General features: G+C 45.6%; 2 protein-coding genes across 2 annotated transcripts in view; both read right to left on the reverse strand.

The window, feature by feature from the left end:
• Window positions 1–5,204, reverse strand: part of lamc2 (laminin, gamma 2) — an 11,035-nt gene extending 5,831 nt beyond the window's left edge. Inside the window, exons 1-8 of the mRNA XM_019874912.1 lie at window positions 5,049–5,204; window positions 3,403–3,576; window positions 2,527–2,644; window positions 2,284–2,399; window positions 2,097–2,228; window positions 1,803–1,992; window positions 347–459; window positions 3–279 (exon numbers count right to left, since the gene is read on the reverse strand). Of these exons, the coding sequence (XP_019730471.1) occupies window positions 3–279; window positions 347–459; window positions 1,803–1,992; window positions 2,097–2,228; window positions 2,284–2,399; window positions 2,527–2,644; window positions 3,403–3,576; window positions 5,049–5,106 (1,178 nt within the window). The 5' untranslated portion in view covers window positions 5,107–5,204. The remainder of the gene's footprint in view (window positions 1–2; window positions 280–346; window positions 460–1,802; window positions 1,993–2,096; window positions 2,229–2,283; window positions 2,400–2,526; window positions 2,645–3,402; window positions 3,577–5,048) is intronic.
• A 3,034-nt stretch (window positions 5,205–8,238) lies between these two features.
• Window positions 8,239–12,679, reverse strand: LOC109518840 (protein FAM49B-like). The gene is made up of 11 exons (XM_019874950.1): window positions 12,546–12,679; window positions 10,539–10,628; window positions 10,287–10,408; window positions 10,101–10,206; window positions 9,673–9,809; window positions 9,462–9,539; window positions 9,239–9,355; window positions 9,085–9,164; window positions 8,885–9,011; window positions 8,738–8,808; window positions 8,239–8,664 (listed from the first exon to the last, which is right to left on the reverse strand). The coding sequence occupies exons 2-11, from the start codon at window positions 10,609–10,611 to the stop codon at window positions 8,595–8,597; spliced, it is 981 nt and encodes a 326-aa protein (XP_019730509.1). The 5' UTR covers window positions 10,612–10,628; window positions 12,546–12,679; the 3' UTR covers window positions 8,239–8,594.
• Window positions 12,680–17,434: the final 4,755 nt, after the last annotated feature.

The raw sequence follows: 17,434 nt of genomic DNA on the forward strand, positions 1-17,434 counted from the left end.
GCCAAAAGTCCCAGTACAAGCCGTTCGAGCATGTCTGTGTCTCGTCTGCTGGATAGCAGTCACCCGTCTGTGGGTCGCAGTCGCCCCCCATGCAGCTGCAGGGCTCGCAAGGGCTGAACGCTCCTTCCGTCGATCTTCGCCGTTTGAAACCCGCTGAGCATTGCTGACAGAAGTCGCCCTCATATCCCGAGGGACAGACACAGGTCCGCACCCAGTGGGCTGGGCTGCCCTCCCCTCGCCTCGCCGAGATCAGATTGACATTGTCAAGGTAACCACGTCCTAGAAACAAACAACAGTTGAAGAGTGCACCGGCTGGCTGATCCAAGATCCGACGGTAGGAGCTCACCTCTGTCTCCGAAGGTGGCTCGTATCTTGATGGTGCTCAGGTTCTGGAGGAGAGTCTGGAATTGGAAAGGGGTGAGCTGAGGCCGCCACCTGCTGCCGGGCTGCTCGTCCAGTCTGATGCCACAAAAAGAGAGACCACGACACATCACTCGATCACATGCCATCCAATTCCTCAGGATTATAGTTTGCGCTTGGAGGGGGATGCTGTGTCCATCTTAAACTCATTCACTCCCAAAGACGTTTTTAAACGTCTTTTCAGACTTGGTCTAGAATTAGCTGGTACTGAATGAGTTAACTGCTGAGTCGATGGGAGTTGAACACTGATGATGGGTGAGCCAATTATTCTACTTGTATGTTTATTGAACCAAATCCGCAGCCGAGGAGTTTAGTCCCACAGTGTTTGCGTTTCATGGTTGTATTTCACGGTCAACGGAAAGTTTCTACCCCACGCTCAACCCACTGCATTCTCAAAGCCACACACACACACACACACACACACACACACACACACACACACACACACACACACACACACTCTTACTAATAAGCAAGACCACTTCTCCTGGTGATACCGCCAATCACTAAGGTGGTAAATCGGGTGTGCTCTCGGTTCGTGCACAACACACAAGCATGCAGCCCAGGCAGGAAGAAGCCAACAAAAACACTTCTTATTTATTATTCTCCTACAGGTGCCAAAAACTGATTTTCTTGTCTTGCCCCACCCAAAACACCTCAAAAGTGGGAGCCAGATATAAAGTGCCAAGCCTTTTCATCAACAGACTACTGTATTTGTAACCCCAAATAGTTTGCGTGCCAGCCCACAAATAAAGAGTCACATCAAAGTCAATCTTCTGTGATCAGACTATTTCTGAAGGGAGAGTAAGTCTATGAGCGAGCCCTTCTGCAATCGCGGCCCTCTGTCACGCGCCAGGAATAACGAGCCCACCACTGGGTTTTTCAATGACTGACACACAAGTTCTCACAAAAACAGCGATGGCGTTGTCCTCCTCCAGTGTTTTTAGGCATTCCACGTTTTTCCTTTGTGCCAGTAAGTTACCGTATTGACCCGAATATAAGACGGTGTTTTTTGCATTGAAATAAGACTGAAAAAGTGGGGGTCGTCTTATATTCGGGGTCGAGACATGATACCCATTCACGACGCTAGATGACGCCAGATATCATTGAAGCGAATGCTGAACTTGATACAATTTCAGTGGCGCCAGACATTAAAATGAAGATTTGAAGGAAACATGGTGGTTTGCAGCTTCATTTAATTGAGACGCAAGGGAAAAAAACACATCTCATTTAAAAGTTGGGAAGTGCTGCGAGTCATGACTGAACCACGCGAGCGGTGCAAATTCCTGGTTTGTTTCTACTTGCCACCTGGAATGTTCCTATATTTCCCCGAACAAGCTCCTGCGGCAGCCGGAATCTGATTGTGTTGGCGGCATTCTCACCTGAAGGTGTAGTTGATCTTCTGTCCGCAAGGAACGATAGAGCGCAGGTCGCCCAGAGAGGCTGATACCCGATGACCGGAACCTTCCAGAATGACGTCGTTGATGGACGGGTGTCTGATACCGCGGTCCAGACGCAGTGAGAAGGACAAGTTGTGACCGTAACTCAGCAACTTGTTGCCCAGGTAAGAAGCTGCGGAAAAGACAAACTTCATGCGGTCTGGAGGACAGGAAGTCTCGGGAAGTGCCAGGGTTGGGGTTGGGCATAGGCCCAAGCGGGTTGAGGTCTGTTCACACCTGGCGCGTACAAGTAAACTGGCAGACTGTTTCTGGAGATCACCTCCATGTCCTTGTAGTTGGGGGACCAGCGGGAGTGGACGTCCGCTGGGGTTAAGCCATGAGACGTTGCCGCCTTCCAGCCGTCGGGGCCTGAAAACAGGACCTATCAGGTTCCTTCCAACGGGCTTTAATTACGAAAGCTTACCGTGCTCAAAGGTGGACGAGATATTGTGGACGCTGTACGTCGACTGAGGAGAACATTGGCTGCTGTGGCCGTAACAGAAACAGAATGCACTCCCAGAATCTTCTCTGGATCGTCGTCTGCAAGGAAGAAGAATGGAAACAAGAACAAGAGAAAATAGAATAAAGAAGACAGGTTGAGCTGAATTATTTCAGTTGTATTTTTGTTGTTGTTGTTGTTGTTGAAATGTCATGTTTTGGTGTTAACCTTGGTGAACATCCTTGGGGCCCGATGGGCCCATTGGGACAGAGGTCACACTTTGTTCCAGTGACTCCTTCTCTGCAGGCACAGCGCCCCCTGCTGTCACACCTGCTGCTCACAGAACCTAGAGAAACACCAGGAATCATTGACTCATTCCTAACTCCATAGTCACACATTAAGGGAATCTTACGTAGTTGATTTACTTTCGCTAGTTCCCTAAAATGTCCACTAAAAATCCTGTGTAGTGAGTACGGGTGTCGGGAATGAGCGACCAGATGATTGAATGACATCATTCCGAATGCTGCGACTGCGTTCAGAATCCTTTACTCATTCCCAGCTCCCGAATCAGTACAACGGCATTTTCATGAACTATCTACGTCCACTATAAAAAGAAGCCGTGCATAGCAATTAGATCCCAGACGTCTGCTATTCTACTTGTTTTAGAAGTTTCCCTCTTTCAAAACACCTCATTCGAACGATTAGCTCCATCAGCGAATTCCGTAAGTGCTTGGTAACGATCCTGATCATTTGAATGAGGTGTGTTGGAAGAGGGAAACTTCTAAAACAGGCACTTTCCAGGACCGGAGTCACCTACCGGTGAATTAGGTGTCGCGGATGAGCGAATGATTCTGAATGGAATCATTCACTTGTTCCAGACTCCCTAATAACCATGTCAGGATTTTTACATCGTGGACTGTACAGTTGATGACTCGAAGGTTTAAATGATTAACCCAAACACTCCCGCATCGCTTTATGGACATTTTTATATCATGGAGTGCATAGTTGACACTTAGGTTGAAACAAGCTAATCACTGGATGCGTCATGGATAGGGAGGGGTTCCCAATGGAGCCTTGAATGTTGAGCTTTGGCGGAACCCTCACCTGCGGGGTGGCAGCCACACGGTGTGCAGCTGAGAGTCGCTCCCTGTTGGTAGAATCCATCTTTGCAACGTTCGCACTGCCGACCTTGGCTGTTTCCCGAACAGTCCACGCAACGAAGACCCCGGGCATCGCGCACGCACACGCTCGAGCGGCCGTTGCACTCGCAGCGAAGCGCTATCAAACACCACAAAACAAACACGCCGGTTATCGGGAGCGGAATCGTGACATCGACTGGCGACCACTGAATTTTTGTTTGTTCAGCTTTACTTTGGCGACCAGTCAATTGCCTATTTGTACCCTGACACAGGCGACCAGTTCTTTGTTTGACTACTACGACATTACCTAGCAGCTTGTAATTTCTTTGTGTGCCCTATCACTGGCGACCAGTCCATCATTCGTCTACAAATGCCCTGAAATTGACCGGTCATTTTCAACACTTGACATTGGTCAGTAATTTATTTCTAAAAAAATAACACCCACACACGTGGATTGACCAATGGTCCAGATCTGTGAAAAAAAAAATGGTGACCTATATCGTAGCGTTCCTACAGCAACTTGCTCATGTCTCAAACGACTTCCAAGTTGCAGATTTGCGCATCCATCTGGAAATCTGGACTTCCTCAGATGACTCATCACAGCATAAAAATTCAAGTGGGAACTTTTCCGAAAGAAGGTTGCCTAGCTTACAAACCACTCAACTGAAGTTGTGGCAGCAACACATGGGAAAAAAAATGAAAAAGAAAAAAAAAGGCTTCCATCAAAGTAAGCTCTTTTGAATGAACGCCGTTGACAAGTATTTTGCAATATTCCATTTCTTTTGATATTTCTATTTAATTTTTTTTTGTTTATTATTATTAGTGCATTCCCAGTGCAAATGGGGCAGAGCGACCTTTTCTCTCAAGTCTGCTTCTTTCGCTGGTGAAACTCGGCATCATTTTGCTTTCAAGTGCATCGAGATAAGGCTTCAAATCCTGAGGAGGGGCCAATTTCATCACGTCATTTAAATGGCTGGCAGTGCGTTCTCCGGTGGACAAAATGAACAACAGCAGTCAAGTTTTTTTTGAAAAGTAACAGTTCATCAGTTCTGGATTTAACCAACATTTTTTTTTTTTTTCACCCTGTGGCGGGCACCTGCTCGAGACTGGAACCCGAACTGCCATTGCGGCACCGGCTCGGAAAAGAGAGCGCCAACCGCTGAGCTAAAAACCAGTGCCAAGATCCATGACAAGGACCCCTTTTTGAAGGCTTCTACGATTCTTTTTCCAACAAACTATCGACTGCTTTGATTCTACACTTTCTACTTTTTTTGACAGTCTACCTTTACGACGTCTACTCTTATTGCGCTTCCTGGGAGCACGACATTAACTAGGAATACTCCAGTAATTGTGAGAACACTGTCAGGATCTCTTTGAAGTGTCCACAATTGTGGACTAGAAAGTAAGTTCAAGATCACGTTCTGGTTCAAAGTGCACACAAAAGTTCAGTCGAGTTAAGTCCGGTGATTATGACACAAAAAAAACAAAGACGCCGCGCTCGCGACAACAAGCAAGTTGAGTCGAAAGGTCAAGGGTCAAGTTGTAATCCGGCCAAACAAGATAGTAGCCTGGCTGATGTTATCGTGGTAAGATGAAACAAAAGTTACTTACTTTCGGTCGCCGTGGCGACACTAAAAGCAAAGAAAACTGCGCAGAAGGAAATCCTCATGTTGACTTCTTCATACCGCGCCTTCAAATCCTACTCAAAGTCACACACACTCTGCTTTTAAAACATATGCGTGTGTCCACGGCATGTCCGGACACGCCAACCATACTGACACACAGACACATAGACACACACTCACACACACATACACGTACGCGTGTGCTGGCATGAGTGTGTGCTGGGCGTTGCTCTAGGTTTTTACAGCACCTTCAACTCCCCAACATGTCTACATGAGTACAAGTTCCCTTCCAAGCTGGATTCATACAGACGTGACAGACAAACATGATGAAATACCACAAATATTATGAACTTGATGATCATGATGAGTTTAATGAACTATGTGGCAGAGTCTTCCGGCCGAACGAGTTTGAAATTCCACCTCTGGCAAAACTTCGACGAAGGCGGAGGACTTTTAGGACATCTATGGGCCTGTCGTGGTGGCAATTCTAAAACCCGTTTGTGGACGCTGGCAGTAAGGGATGCCGTCAATCTGAAGAAGGAGTCCTATCCCTGTGGGACTCCGGAGGCAGCTGATTGTAACCGGCTGGCCGAGCAGAATTCTGCTTTGACAATTTCTGAGGTGACAACTCATAACCGGGAGGAATGTATCGACGCTATGACCAAGAACTTCTAAACGACTTCAAGGGAAAGCAGTGCACCATCAACCCCGTGTATGGCGGAGATGGCGCGCCTCTCACCATGACTCATGACCTTGAGAGCCTGTGGGGAAAATACTTCTAAGAACTCCTCGATTCCACGCCTTCCTATGACAAAGCAGTGTCTGGGCACTGGGGCATGTTCTCCTATCCCCAGGCGAAATCACAGAGGTGCTTAAAAAGCTCCTCAGTGACGTGGACCCAAAGGTAGATGAGAGCCAGCCAGAGTTCTCAAAAGCTCTGGATGTTGTGGGGCTGTCCTGGTTGACCCCCCCCTCTGGATATTGGGGACGGAGCCTCTAAACAGGCTGGGACTGAAGGGGGTATTCCAACTACAGCCTCGGTGATAAAGTCTATTTGGGGTGCTGGTTATGAGGGTCCATTGGGAAGTTGAACCGCTGATTTAGGAGGCATCCTCAGCAGGTTCCTCGATAGCACATCCGAGTTTGCCCAACCAGTCGAGATGTGCTTGGAGGACTTTGAGAGTTTTGGAGGTTGTTTAGGGAGTACAGAGTACCAAATTCGGGCTGTTCAATCACATGAAGCTAGAGTGAAAGATTGGTCGTCATTGCCGGCAGTAAGTCGGATTCATTTCAAGTGAATGTTGGACGCCGCCACGGCTGCCCTTTGTCACCGATTCTGTTCATAATTTTTATGGACAGGATTTCTAGGCAAAGCCAAGGCGTTGAGGGGGCTGGCTTGGTGGCCTCAGTGTGATGTGTCTGGTTTTAGCAGACAATTTGGTTCTGTTGTGTCGAGCCATGATATTCAACTCTCACTGGAGCAGTTTGCAGCCCGGTGTGAAGGGGCTGGGATAAGAATTAGCGCCTCCAAAATTTGAGACCCTCGTACTCGATGGAAAAGAGTGAAGTCTCCACCTTTGGTTTGGGCATGAGGTCCTGCCCCATGCGGAGGAGTTGTCTTGGTCACACGTGAGGGGCGGATCTAGCGAGAGATGGACAGGCAGATTGGTGCACTGATGCTGACTCTGTATGGGTTCGTCACGGTAAAGAAGGAGCTAAGCCGAAAAGCGAACCTCTCGATTTACCGGTTGGTCTATGTTCTGAGCCTCACCGATCATGACCCACGGCTCATGACCCAAAGAACAAGATCTTGGATGCGAGTGGCCAAAATGAGTTTCTTCCACAGGGTGCCTGGGCTCTCCCTTAGGGATAGGGTGAGAAGCTTGCTCATCCGGGAGGGGCTCAGAGTCCAGTTGCGCCACTGCTTCTCCACGTCAAACACAGATAAATGAGGTGGCTCGGGCATTTGGACACAGAGGGGTTGTGGGCACGCCCCTCCAGGAGTAGGCCCCATGGACTACCCGAGACAGGCTACGGGGACTGTGTCTCATGCCCCATGAAGAGCTGAATGACAGCACTGGACAGAGGCAAGACTGGCCTCAATTTGATGAAAAGGAAAAACATGGCCAACATGACGACAACTTTCGAAGCATTCTAACATGATTAGCATGATAAACTTGATAAAAATAAGGTTGATGAACAACATGAAAAGGGCGGCAAACGTGACAGAAACGACAAATGTGATTTAGTCGATTAACAACAAACGGGATAAACGTGATGAGCAGGACAACCAAGACAAACATGAATCACTTGATAAACATGATAAATGTGAAGAGCGGGACAAACGTGACAAACACGAAAAGTTTTGTCTGACAAGCGGACAGGAAGTGACACACACATGCACAAGGACAGCTCATCAATGTTTCAAGTCAAGTTAGACAAGCCCAGCAAAACACATTCCGTTATGTTTGTGTGGACATGAGGGAGCCCACTAGTGCCAGCACACGCACATGCACACACGCGCGCGCGCGCACACACACACACACACACACACACACACACACACACACACACACACACGCTACTCACGCACTCTGATACACACATGCATTTACTCAAGATTTACTCATGCTTACACACACACACACACACACACACACACGCACACACACACACACACACACACTCCCCACAAGTCTGAACAACGCGCTCACGCCCAACCTGGTTATCATAGCAACGCCACACCCTGAGCACTCACACTCTCACACTCACGAATCGTGTACTTAGTGGGTTGGGGTGGCGGGGAGTCGTTGGCGCCCCCTACAGTTAAAACATGGAAATCCAGTCCCAATTATTGTGCGTGGAGGTTTTTCCTGAAGGGGGCGCCACGTTGCTGCCCTGCTTTTCTTTGAACTCCAAAACCATGCTGGTCTGTGCTTTATTTTGTTATCGTCATGAAAAAAGGGGTCGTTAACGAAATTATTCCGTCATCGTTGACGAAACCTCTGGACATCATAAAAATAAATTATGAAAAAACTTGTTTTAAAAATTCAAATGAAGTACGTACTTATTTGTCAACCTGATGTTGTCTGATGACCAATCTACTAATTAATTGTCCATATGTGCCATGAGAGTGACGACCAGTGCATTGCAACTCAAGTCAGACAAAAGCACAATTTATGTAAACAAAACGATATAAAAACTTTATTCAGCCAAAACCTAAGCACAACATAACATAAAAATATTGAATACTTATGTGCCTAATGAGCATGAGCTGCAGGTTGATGTGGCCCTCATGTCTGAAATGATCGCTCCAAACTTGTTGACGTCGGCTTGCGTCTTTGGTGCTAGCCTCAGCTAACATTAGCTTCCAGTTGCAGGCCACCCGCACGAGTCACACTGACTTGTGGGTAAAGATGGCAGCAGGAGAGGTAGGAACAATTTAGACCAAAGAAGAAGAAATCCAAATAACCATGAAATGCTCAGGAGCTGTCGTGAAATGTGGAGGACGAACAGAGGGAGGCGCTGTTGTTCAGTTGATGCTCAGCATGTTCCTGATGTGTTTGGGTGTGGCCTCGTCGTTCAGGTGCTTGGTGGTGTACCTGTAGGGGTCAAGAGTTCAACATGTTGGCCAATGGTGAGCGAGCAGCAAGTTGGGAAGTGCAAAGTGTTGACCTGAGCGCGTCCAGTAGACCTTCCACGCTGCCTGCAGGCTGCTCCCGAAGCACCCGGATGCAGCCTTTCATCTGCACGCAACCGCAATCATTGGCTTCATCTTCTTCCCATGTGCGCCTGGGTGCGCATGTGCGCATAAGGTCTTACGTCAATGTTGGAGGTCTTGACGAAAGCTCCGGCCGGGTGCACGTGGTCGTAGAGGATGATGACGCCCACCATCACCCGCAAGCAAAACAGCAACGTCTCCTCACTGGTGAAACGACTTCTGTACTCTCTGCGCGCGGACACAAAGTATATCAATTTTCAAAAGTGGTCAGGGGGACGGCCGGCGGCGATGAGGGCCTCACGGTGTTTCCAGCATGACTTTGCACACGCTGGCCATGGTGCTCAGACAGTCGGTGGTGTTGTCAACGGGAACCTCAGGATTCTGTTTAGGCACGATACGCTCACGTCACGTGTACGTCGAGTTTTATTTGCAGAAATACCCAACGCAGTACTAACATCGGCGACAAACTTGATGGTGGCGTCGCTGAGAGTCTTCAGCATCGGCGTGGCGCTGGCGTAGAACAGAGACATGCGATTGGCCAGCTCGTTGTTGACTTCCGCGTCCGCATCGCCCTGAAGGACGAGTGCACTTGGAGGTTACGCAGACGACGATGAGGAGGCACAGCGCGCCTGCCTGCCTGCCTGAGCGCGCGTGCGTGCGTGCACGTGTGCTTCTTACAGATAAGTTGTTGATGCGCATGCGGCTGATTGTTCGTCTGTAGTAACTGAAGTCATTCTGAATGGCCGGGATGGTCATCTGCAACATGCGGCGGCAACGTGATGAGGAAGACGAAGAAAAACGACATGTCGGGAAGGTGAGGGTGAATATGAAGAAGGAAAGCATGATGACTAAGAGGATGACGGAGGGAGAAAGGTGAAGGCGCCGAGACCTTGAGCTCGTCGAATCTTAGCGTGAAGTGCAGGATGAGCGCAAACTGCCTGGCCAGCGCCTGTTTGTTCTCCAGCTGCTGGGTGGGCGGGGCTTCGGGACCGGTCAGGATGTCCAGTAGGCAACGCAGACTCTGCTCTGATTGGACAACACGCAGAAGGAGACGTGCTTAAAAAACATTCGGGAGTGAAGCAATGAGTCGGCAAGTGAGTGAACAAATAAATGGAAGAATGGATTAGCAAATGAATGAACGAGTGAGTGAGTGAGTCAGTGAGTGAGTGAGAGAATTCATGCATGAATTACCGAGTAAGAGGGACATTGGAGTAAACGACAGAATTGCTATCAATCAGCAAATGAACGGACAAAGGACTAAATAGGTGATTGAATGAATGAATTGAATTTTAGTGAGCAAGCGAGTGAAAGCATTACCGAGCTTGTGGGAGAACTCATAGAAGCGTTTGAGTTTAGCAACGAGGGGGAGAACGGCAGACCAGGCCTTCTCCTGAACGCCCTCCTCGCTGGGACTCTGGATGGCCTGCGCATGCACATGTGCACAATTGACTAGCGCACGTTCACACACGCACTCTGTGCATCCATTAGCGGGGTGCGCATTACCAGCCGGATTTCCTCGCCAGCTCCCGTGTAGGCCTGCAGCTCGTCCAGGATGACCTGAGCCTCCGTCAGCACCTTGTCCACCTTCTCCCAAGCCTCCTTCTCTGACAACGATGCCTCCGCATCTGCACACACACACACCATATAACTCACACTATACGTGTGTGTGTGTGTGTGTGTGTGTGTGTGTGTGTGTGTGTGTGTGTGTGTGTGTGTGTGTGTACATGATTGTGCATGTGCATGCGTGTATCTTACTCTCAAAGTCTAAGAAGAAGTTTCCGGCGTTGTTGTCGATGTCTCTGCTCAGCACTTTGATCAAGTTCCCCATTCTCGCACATACAAAACCTTGCAAAGCGTTCAACAAAATGATTAGACAAAGTCCATGTGGTATTGACCTTTTGACCATTTCTACATTATTACATGAAACTCATGAATAATTTTCACTTCTCCAAAAAAAATGTGCAAAACTTGTACTCTTGTAAACGCTTGGCAACACCCCTCAAAACTTTACCGCAACACACTAATTTGCATCGGCATTATTTCACCGAAAGGTTCAGAGATTAACTCTTGTAAGTTCATTTACTTTGTAGAAGCGAGTCCTGATTCGAGTTTCAAGCCAGGGTTTGGCTTGCCAAAAAGGCTTTTTCAGGTAAACGGACAAAATGAAAGTTGACTTGAAAGTAAAAGAAGCGGCACATCATTTGTTGGATTAAATAAGTGCTTTCCAGCAAAGTGATTCACGATTACCGTGTTGGAAACACAGAATGACGGGCATGTGACAGACTGAGAGAATACGTTCAAGTGAGAGGAGTGCAAAGAGTGAAAGAGGAAGTGATGATGTGTGAGCTAAATTTGAATGAGAGGAAGTGAAGCTGACTGGTTTTAAGTCAGGTGTTTGGTCTGCATCAAGGAGTCACATCTCTGCAGTATTACACATATACGGTACTCGTATATGTTATGCGTAGTTTTTACATCATTCTAGCTAGCATGTTCTCTTCAAAAAATATATACTGTATCTAATTTTGTATCTTTGTTTGAAACTTGGAACTTGGCAAAAGGTCAAAAATTTCAAGGGGGGCTAATACTTTTGCAAGGCACTGTTTTAAATTTCATTTTCGTTTTAGTGCTCAGGTTCATTCAAATTTGTCATCTTTTCCCAAGTGGAACACAATTGTGAAGCGGCACAAAGTTGAAACACATTAAAAAAAACTGAGAAGGAGGTCATCCAAAACCATACTCAAAATCAAGATGGGTGAATAATTTTGCACGCCCCACTTCTCATTTTTTATTTATTTATTTATTTTTTAAGCCTACAATAATGCAAATTTAATTCCACTTCACAAATGCTTGCCACTTGGGGGTTGATTCGTCACAAAAAGTCCAATTTTAGGGCTTTTGTTTGAAGCCTGAAATGAGGCAAGGGCGGGGAGGGGAGGGGGGGGGGATTCGCAAGGCACTTTATGTAAATATGTAACTATATCACATCGCAGTTTTGTTGTGCCTGTATTTGTATTTGTTGCTTTCGTATTCTGTGCACTCTGCAGAAAGGTCTGCATTGCCAATGACAACCTTACCTGCACGATAACTTACATAAACTCACAAATCAAATGACAATGATTTTGTCATCATGAGAGGCCAACATGCTGCGCACACACACGCGCACGTTGTGACCAGATAACAAAAAAATCAATAGTCTTGAAGTCATCGTGATGTATTTCAACTGCAATTGTTATTCGTCATTATACTGTATTCCGAAACCTTTATCAGTCCCACAATAAGTGTTTTTTTTTAATTATGCATTTTATTACGAAACGGAATGCAATATTTTGGCACAAAATCCTGACACTTGTGTGTTTCAACGTGCATTTTGGTGACTAATGTATTATTACGCTAAACAGGTGGCGAAAATGCAAAATGTGGACAAGATGCAATTTTACAACAAGCAGTTCCTAATATTTGGCCGTCATAATATTAGGAACGCGAGAAGATGGTGTCGCAAATGAAGTGGACGCCGAGTTGTGTGCTGTCTTGTAACCGGAAGTGTGCGTCTGCATTCATGTTGCTGATGGGACCGCCAGCCGAAACTTTTTGCTCCATCAACAAATCGCAACTTTTGGAGCACAAAGACTCCACTCGGAACTTGGTTGTCGAGTCTCAACAGGACCTGACGAGTCTCAACCGGCGCGACCCACCCAGACCCAAACCCGCAGAGACCCAGACCGAGACCTAAATGCCGACCACCATCCCCACCGCGGTGCTCACCTTCGCCGATCGGCGCGTGATCGAGGCGGGATCGGTGCGGGTTCGACGGGTTGGCTTTGGCGGGTCCAGGTGATCCTACATGCCGACAACCCGGAAGTGGGCGACTCGGCGCTGCGCTCACTATAAAAGGAAACGTTTCCTGAATGAGCGACCAATCGGCGGAGGCGCGGGAGCCACGACGTCAGCGGAACGTGAACGCCTCATCAAGATCATCAGAAGGCAACACGACGAAAGGAACATGAACGCCACGCGACGGGAAAGTCGACGTAGCATCGGTCACCCCAAAACAAGCACAACTAACAACAACACTACTTCGATTTATTTTAGAAAAATATATTTCTTCACTCAAACAACACATCATCATCATCATCATCATCATCATCATCATCACAACAATGTTTTGTGAAAACAATTACGGTTTCAAAACTGTTGCAGTAATGAAGTTTGTCTCCGCCACTCTGCTTCTCCCTGCCGGACGAAAACAAGAATTACAGTACATTGTGCATGGGGGTGAAGTGTTCGGAAAATCTATGGCTCATCATCTAAACGTTCGCGTCGTAAAGGCGCTGACAGATTCGATGAAATGATACCAGTACAATCTAAATTTAATGAAATCAGGAGGAACTGAATGACATCAGATTACATTAAATGTTACAAAGTAAAATTGAATGAAAGTAAATTAATTTATGTGAAATGCAATTTCGATTAAGTGTAACAGGGCCAGAAAAAAACTTACTGTACTCTACTACAATTACACAAATTGTGTGAAATGATATTTACCTGATGTGTTCTTTAACTATATCTTCCATTATCTACTTCAATAATTAGTGTGGCTATATGTATAACAACACGTAATACAAATGTCTTCAGCTCGTAATTATTAATATAAATGTGAAGTTTGGTAATTGTTTTGGAGCACATACAGGTTGGATATAAAGCATTTCCTGTTTTGTGGCGAATTAATAATGTGTCGTGGCTAAGTCCAATTTAGAGCCTGAAGTTGGAGGTTGAGTGTATTGACACGCTTGTGAAATAAATTCTTCGCCTTTGTGTTTAGGTGTTTTATTCGCATACGTTACTGTTATTACAAGTGTACAAAATGCCCAGAAATATTTTCTATCCTTTCAAATCAGTAAACAAGCAACATGACGAGCTCACAGTCCAAGGACTGTCTCGTTCCTTCAGTCTGTTTGGACACCTGCGATTGAAGGATCCCTTCCAACTGAAATAGCTTTGTGAACGGATGTAATGGTGACATCTAGCGGCCATGTTGGGGAACTACATATGTATATGAAATGGCTATACTGTACTGTACATTATAAAATACATAATTTGAGGCCCCTCTCTAGTCATATGGTACGTTGGACAACTCAATATTTTTATCCTTGTTAAAGTCGCAGGTCTTGAAATGGTTCAGATCAAGGTTGAAGTCAATCGGATCAAGCCTGCAGGACAAGACAGGCAAATAATTTGGAAAAGGGGACACTTACTCGGGACCCAATTAACCAATAAAAATCAGACATTGCTTTTGAATTGTGGTTTTATAGAATTATTTTTAAAACAACCTCACGAAACAAGTCAAGACAAAAATGATGGTAGCCCTGAAAAAGATTGGAAATAATTTGGCCATCGGGTCATGTTCGACCAAGGTGTGTCCTCTCATTATCATTGCAAATGTCTTGACACTTGTAATCAGTGAATAGGTCTCTTTTAAGGGTGAAAAGTAACCACGGGGCTGTTTGATGACATGGCGTGTAAACACTGTAAACATGGACCAAAGGATGCAAAAGAGCCCAGAACAACCTTTGTGTGCCTGTAGTGTGTGTGTGTGTGTGTGTGTGTGTGTGTGTGTGTGTGTGTGTGTGTGTGTGTGTGTGTGTGTGTGTGTGTGTGCGCGCGCCGCGCTTTTGATGTGTTTTTGCGTGAAGAGGAAGTGACGATGGTGGTGCGTGGTTGCTGTTGTGCAGGTATTCTCCTTTCCTCAGGACTTCCTCATTCATCACTTTTCCCACCCAAGTACAAAATGGATTATTTTAGCTTTGACTTGACTTGTGAATGCATACTCATCACTTGGGCAACTTTTCTTCAGGAAAGCCATCTCTGGACGAAGCTTTTCTTGAAGTGTCAAACCTTCCATTCAACACTGTGTTTGTGTAGTTTGCGAATTAAAGATGACATCTACGTTGTTGGGAAATTCCAAGATCTCTCTTTCATTCTTTCTCTCTCTCTTTCTCTCTCTCTGACACTCACACAATAACGCAGTGTAAAAAAAGACAAAGAAGGAAAGTTTGCACATTATAAACATAACCCACATCAAAATTCACACATGCCTGTGGTGCTTGCAAGTTGTGTGTGTGTGTGTGTGTGTGTGTGTGTGTGTGTGTGTGTGTGTGTGTTTCTAAAAATAGAATTGGGCAAAGTAGGCCGGGTTCCTCCCTGCTCGGAATTTTCCTTTTCGACCTTACAAGGAGTTGGAAGTGAGGGGGGCCTACAAATACACAAACAGATACACACTCTCGCCTTACAAATTCACATCAAATTTGCTTATTAAAGAGTTTTGAAATGCTAGTGAACATGCTAAGAGAGGTTAGCAATGCTCATGAATGCCCCAACTGAAGAGATTGTAAAAATGCCAACAAGCATGCTAAGACAGGTTAGCAATTAGGGTTGCCATCTTTCAGATGTCCGTCTTTTATTTTGTCCAATATTGTCAAATTCAATGTTCACGTTTGTGTGTGACAGACGCATGGGACAATTAGGAATGGTTCAATACGGGACGCAACGTTTAATTCCCAATTAAAGGACGATTCCTTATTTTACGGGGATGGGTGACAAGCTTATTAGCAATGCTATTGAGAAGGTAATAGATGCTAGCAAGCAGTGACAATGCTAATAAGGCTTTATTAGCAATGCTAATTCACATGCTAACAGGTTGTATGCATGAGGTTGAACATGCAAGTTAAAGTTGTTGAAAATGCCAACCATGTGATTCTGTGCATTGTCTGTTTTGGACGAGCATGTGTGTGTAAAACAGACTATAGCAAGCTCTGCGAATCATAAGGCTTTTATTTGTGTGTATGTAGAGTGTTAAATGTGCATGATTGTTTTGTACCATTGGTGTACAAAACTTGACTATGCATTCATGTTTAATATATGTATTGAGTGGAAAATAGAAAATGGAAACTGTTGAGCTATTCTACTTGTTGCAGACTCCAGTCCCCGTTTTCCATTTTGCCTTTGGCCGCCATTTCACGACGCGCGCGTGTGTGTGTGTGTGTGTGTGTGTGTGTGTGTGTGTGTGTGTGTGTCTCCGTGTGTGTGTGTGTGTGTGTGTGTCTGCGTGTGTGTGTGTGGGGGAAAGAGAGAGAGAGAGAGAGAGAGAGAGAGAGAGAGAGAGAGAGAGAGAGAGAGAGAGAGAGAGAGAGCTGAACAAAGATACAGTGTGTTTGTGTGACATGCAAAGACACAAACAAAGTGAACGTTTTGATTGACTTTGATTTCTTTAAGTCAACGTGGAAAATTCGTGCGTAATTGCGCTCGTGTACGTGTGGCTGTATTGGAAGGACTTACACGAGTTGTTTTTATGGGGGTAAAAAACACATTTTTAAAATGAAATTGTCATTGACTTGATACAAATGTTCGTCTTCGTTGATGAATAATGTTATATCTTACATTTAAAAACGTTTTCAAACAATCGACCGGGAAGAGACGTGCGTGTCCGTGTCACCATCCAGTGGCCGGGCGCTGTATTACCCCGTGTATTAAATGCCTTCTGCTCATTTCACAGATTGCTAAACCAGTAGTTAAATACAATATTAGTATTAAACATTGAAAATGACGCTAAACCAGTAAGTGTATCACAACAAAAGAGAATGGATACATTTTTTCGTGAAACGCAGTTTATGGATCAAACAGTGACAAACATTTCATTTGTGGTAGTCACTTTAATGACGCTGGTGATCTTGGCAGCAAAACCCGTCCGCGTGTACGTGCTGAAACAGGTCCCAATGCTAATGAGGTCGACTAACATGTAATTGCGAGAAGCCACCAGGAGGTGGAAACAAAGTCTTGAGCATCAACGTTTCTCCAAATTTTCACTCCACCAAGTTGCACGTGAAAAATACTTGACTCTGCAAGTAGCACGATTAAAGACCAACAGGAAAATTCTGTAACATACCAGGCGTAAGTGTCCATCAAAAACAAGACCGAGTTTTTATGGCTAAACATTCATGACACTATTGTTCAGAACATTGCGCTTTAATAAAATAAACTACTTCAATGATTCCATTAAAGATGTATTGTACATACATGTGAAATTTACAAAACAATGTAGTTCGAAACAATTTAAAAACGATTAATTTTAAATGCAAATGTTTGCCAAATACACACAATCTGTTGCTACAAAAATGTCATGTATTCGAAAAGTTGAGAAATATAGTGCAGTTCAAAAGTGTACATGATTTACAGTAACTAAGAATTACGTTACGGATAAACAGTTGTGACATTATTCCCTTTGTTTATAGCAGTAGAAGCACTCATCATTTCTGCAAAAGAAAAAGTAAATAGAAGTGCACTCCATTGAGGTATTTCTCACATTTCCATACAAGACGGAACAGATTCGAGCATTTTAATCTTTGAGATGTCTGAAGTGCTATGTTGGTGAGTACAGTAGCTGCTCAAATTGTGTTGGAAGGCGGCAAAAGTACCTGAGGGAGCGCAGTGAGCACCTCCCCCACCTGCAGAGCCGCCCCCTCCCCCGAGGACTTGAAAACACTCCTCTCATTGTCATGCGTGCACTTCTTATGCGAACAAAGCACCACGTACACCGACGTTCCGCGCGTGCGTGCGTGCGTGCGTGCGTGTGTGTGTGTGTGTGTGTGTGTGTGTGT

This window comes from Hippocampus comes, unplaced genomic scaffold, assembly GCF_001891065.2.
Source record: "Hippocampus comes isolate QL1 unplaced genomic scaffold, H_comes_QL1_v1.1 scaffold20, whole genome shotgun sequence".
Taxonomy (NCBI): domain Eukaryota; kingdom Metazoa; phylum Chordata; class Actinopteri; order Syngnathiformes; family Syngnathidae; genus Hippocampus; species Hippocampus comes.